Source organism: Rhagoletis pomonella, unplaced genomic scaffold (assembly GCF_013731165.1).
Source record: "Rhagoletis pomonella isolate Grant_MI unplaced genomic scaffold, Rhpom_1.0 Rhpom_scaffold_00007, whole genome shotgun sequence".
Taxonomy (NCBI): Eukaryota; Metazoa; Arthropoda; class Insecta; order Diptera; family Tephritidae; genus Rhagoletis; species Rhagoletis pomonella.
The window spans coordinates 56,601,776-56,605,942 of record NW_023458561.1 but is presented as its reverse complement, the minus strand read 5'-3'; the positions used below and the strand labels follow the sequence as shown (position 1 = coordinate 56,605,942).

Below are 4,167 nucleotides of genomic sequence, written 5' to 3'. Positions count from 1 at the left end.
CACTTGTGTTCATTAGCACACTTAGCGTTCGCATTGTTAGATACATAAATATGTAAATATTTCAAGGTCAACGAAAATTAGTCTTTTTAACACCTCTATTTAGTATCCGATTAGTTGGAGCCAACGCCTTCTTCCCGCCTCTTCGCCAACTGACTAACTTGGCACCCTGGCTGGTTTCGCGTTTGGGCGGCGGCCAGCCAGCAATTCGCTTTGGCTTTGTGCCTAATGGCCTATTGACTGCAGCGCTAACGCATTGGAAATATGAACAACAATAAGATGCAGTAGCGTGCATCAAAAGCAACAATAACAAGCGGGCCTCTTAATGATGCGTATAAGCAAACTTAAACTTGACCTTTTTTCTTCTTCTCAAAATTAATATTTGAAATTTTATGGCCGCCTCAAATATTATGTATGTACATATGTAGCTGGATAGGCCTAGGGTTCAATGGCTTTTATGGGCGCTTTATTTACTATTTATCACTGCTACAATGCTTCCAGTTAAGTGTTTTGCACATTTACTTAAAGACTTACTTACTAAGTATGTTTATTTAGCAAATAAACGAAAATGACAAGTGACACACGATATTTCTATTTAAAAAAAAAAAACAAATTGCAAATGGAATTTGGTAATTCATATTTGGCTTGTTGTTTGGTGGCGTTAATTGATACCTCTGTTTTCAAGAGAAAAAAAAATGATGTGCCAAAAAGATTTTTCCCGACTTAACAAAATACCAGTTCACACCTTCTTGTCAAATGAACGAATTTAGCTTTGTAGATTTCATGAAAATTTTTACTAATTTATATATACACACATACATACATACATAAGTATGTTAGTCTATTTAGCCTGATATTTATTATACTTAAAAATTAAACGCAACCTTCAACCTCTTTTGCAGTTCAAATATGCACTTTTAAATATAAATGATAACGTCAAGTTATCTGCGTATTATTGTTAGGGGATTTGCAGATTTTAAATGTAAAAAAAAAAATAATTTAATATCCGTTAAAAAATATTTGATAGTCATGGTCTAATTATAATTTATCAGGGACCGAGAACAAAAGGTATGCTCGAAACTAAATGTCGTTCTCGTAGGTTTGTTCCCAATAATGTTTCTAAACCTAAACCAAAATGGGAACAAAACTGTCGAGAAGCTTCTCAATGGGAACAAAAGGCGTACAAAACTTTCGGTAACATTTCTAAGAGAACAAAATGGGAAAAAAGTATCCGGAACATTTTGGGTAAGAACTAAACGGGAACAAAAGTCTAGGGAACTTTCTATCGATGAACAATTTGGATACTAAAGTCTCAAGAACTTTCTGACAGAGAACGAAACGGGAACAAATCTTCAAATCAAATAAATTTTTTTCATTGGCGTGAAATATTTGAATATTAAAATTAATCAAAAAAGAACTGAAAGATAATTATGCAAATTAAGTCAACGAAAGACTTTTCTTACAAAAAAATAAAAAAAAAAATTTTTCCATAAAAAGACAGTTCCCCCTAATGATAAATGATCCAGAATTCCAATGGCTTAGAAATAAGAATCGTAGTTCTCACTGCAACGATTTTTCATCCCAACACGCAGACTCCCCTCTCATTCTTAACGTTAAGTTCCCAAAACTTTTGTTCTCGTTTTGTTCCCTAGCAGAACGTTCCCCAGACTTTTGTTGCTTATTTGATCCTCCATGAATAAAGTCTCGTTCTCATCCTGCTCTTCTTGAGAACGTTAACGAGAGTTTTGTTCGCATTTGTTTTCTTTACGCAAACGTTCCTAAACCTTTTGTTCTCATTTTTTTTTGCCGCTTAGTTCTTTTGTATGAACGTTCTTGACATTAAATTTTGTTCTCATGCAGAACTAAAAAAAAAACTGCAACGCGTTCTCGGTCCCTGTAGTTTATGCACCAGTGAGACATTTTCTGCCCTCTCCTTTTACCAGTTGACCGGGTACGATAGTACTATAGTACAAAGGCTCAATATAGTTTCCTTTAGTTATGCACAAAGTCAGCGAAAAATAATATATATACATATATAGACAACACTGAAACTAAATAGTCAGGGTCAAAATATTTTAATCCAAATAAAAATACGAATTAATGCCTCGCATAACTTTTTCTTCCATCACGTACCTTAAACAGCTGACTGCTTGCATTAATTTTGAATCAAAGAAAAAAATTCATTAGCACTAACAAATTTAGTAGCCTATGATTACTTCGTCAAAGTGCATTGCATACAAATGCCAATCATTAAATTCTGGCATTTGCTGTCAACATCATTCCGGCAATCGTGAGATGCATGCGAATTGCCTACCAAAAGACTTAAGAGACGAACTTGCCAATTAGTTTCACACCCGCCGCCATAAAATGCATATTTTTTATTTACGTTTTAAATAATAGCTTTTAATTAAGACTTGTTTCATTCTTTGGCACACAGCATGATGCCTATCATCGGCCAGTACACAATATCTGATGTCGCGAAAATTTCATCGCTATTACATGAACGTTATGGACGTATAGTGCGTTTTAGTGGACTCATTGGACGACCCGATTTGCTGTTCATATATGATGCCGATGAAATTGAAAAGGTAAGAAAAGAGTAGCTACAACAGTTAAGCATAAATAAACATTTAATTCTAAATCACTGCATTCAATAATTTCGACACAAATTAAAATATTTCGATTAAGCTTTAAGAATAAGAATAAGCTTTTAGTGCTTTAAGAATAAGAAATCAGCGGAAGTCGATATACAGTATCGGTCATATCTATAGCACGCCATTTCAAAGTCATATTGTGTGCCACTTATGTTTATTTATTTATTTTTAAGAATTTTCAATTAAAATATAGTTCATTCTCAGACAAACCCCATATAAATCCAAGTTTAATAATTTGTAGAAAAGTATCTACAAAAGAGTGCAACAAATTTCCACCTAAATTTCAAACTTTTTTCTCGGAAGTGTTAGAATTTTTTTGAGTACACAATTTTTTAGCTCCTTCAATTTTAGTCCGATAATGTACAAGTTTCAAGTGGCTGAAAGTTACCGTTGATTTTTTAGAATTTTTTTCGCCAAAGGTGTTGCGGATTTCTTCCATATACGAATAAATTTAGTTTATTCATTATATGGAAGCCAATGCGACAAAAAAAAATCTCTAAAATTAACGGTAATTCGTAGCTACTTGAAATTTGCACATTATCGTACTAAAATTGAAGGAGCTAAAAAACTGTGTACCGCCAAAAGTATTGGCACAGCTGTTTTTTTACAATATATGCAACAATTTTTATTGTAATAATTTTCCGATAATTTTTTGTAAAAATTATGGTTCATTCCACAACAAAAAAAAATGAAAATATAATTTCGAAACTTCGCGAAAATTCAGCAAATTTGCAACTTTTTTATGCAGTATGCAGACTTGTAGCCCATTAAATTCTAGTACAAAAAATGCAAGTTCGGAGTTAGTCAAAAATCGCATTGATTTTTGAAATTTTTTGTTGTTGTTGTTTTCACATAAAGTATTTTTGAAAAATTTTTTGGTTTGGAAGACTGCCGGAAAAAAATCCAAAAATCAACGGTAATCCGTAGCTAAAACTTCTATTCAAGTTGCTGAATTTTCGCGAGTTTTCCACAAAGTTTAGAAATTATATTTTTATGTTTTTTGTTGTGGAATGAACCATATTTTTATAAAAAAAATTTCGCAAAAATATTACAACAAAAATTGCTGCATATATTGTAAAAAAGCATATGTGCCAATACTTTTTGCCGGCAGTGTATGTAATATTCTCCTCCATAATAACATTTCCTCAAAATATGTATATTATTTGATTTTCATTTTGACTAGAATATTGATTTAATGTACAAAACGTTTGTACAACAACTTTTGCTGTACCTTTGAAATAATATAGATATGTAAATACCTATGTATGTACATCTTTAAATATGTATCTCCTTGAATTTGTGCTAAATGTAATGTACATATGTAAATATACATACACGTGCTGATTATACTTTTAAATAACTTTGGCAAACAATTACGACAGCGTTGTTAAAAAAAAAAATTATGCATAGGAAAAATGTTTGAATAATTCTTAAAAAGTGAATTACATTGGACGTAATAAAACATATTTTTAGTAAAAAACTGTTATCATATCTTTTTTGAAACAAAGAAAAAAAA

The 4,167-nt window shown here is 31.7% G+C and overlaps 1 protein-coding gene across 1 annotated transcript in view; it reads left to right on the top strand.

The window, feature by feature from the left end:
* LOC118743141 (probable cytochrome P450 301a1, mitochondrial) overlaps positions 1-4,167 on the top strand; it is a 50,764-nt gene that overhangs the window by 21,288 nt on the left and 25,309 nt on the right. Inside the window, exon 2 of the mRNA XM_036475671.1 lies at positions 2,435-2,585. Within this exon, the coding sequence (XP_036331564.1) occupies positions 2,435-2,585 (151 nt within the window). The remainder of the gene's footprint in view (positions 1-2,434; positions 2,586-4,167) is intronic.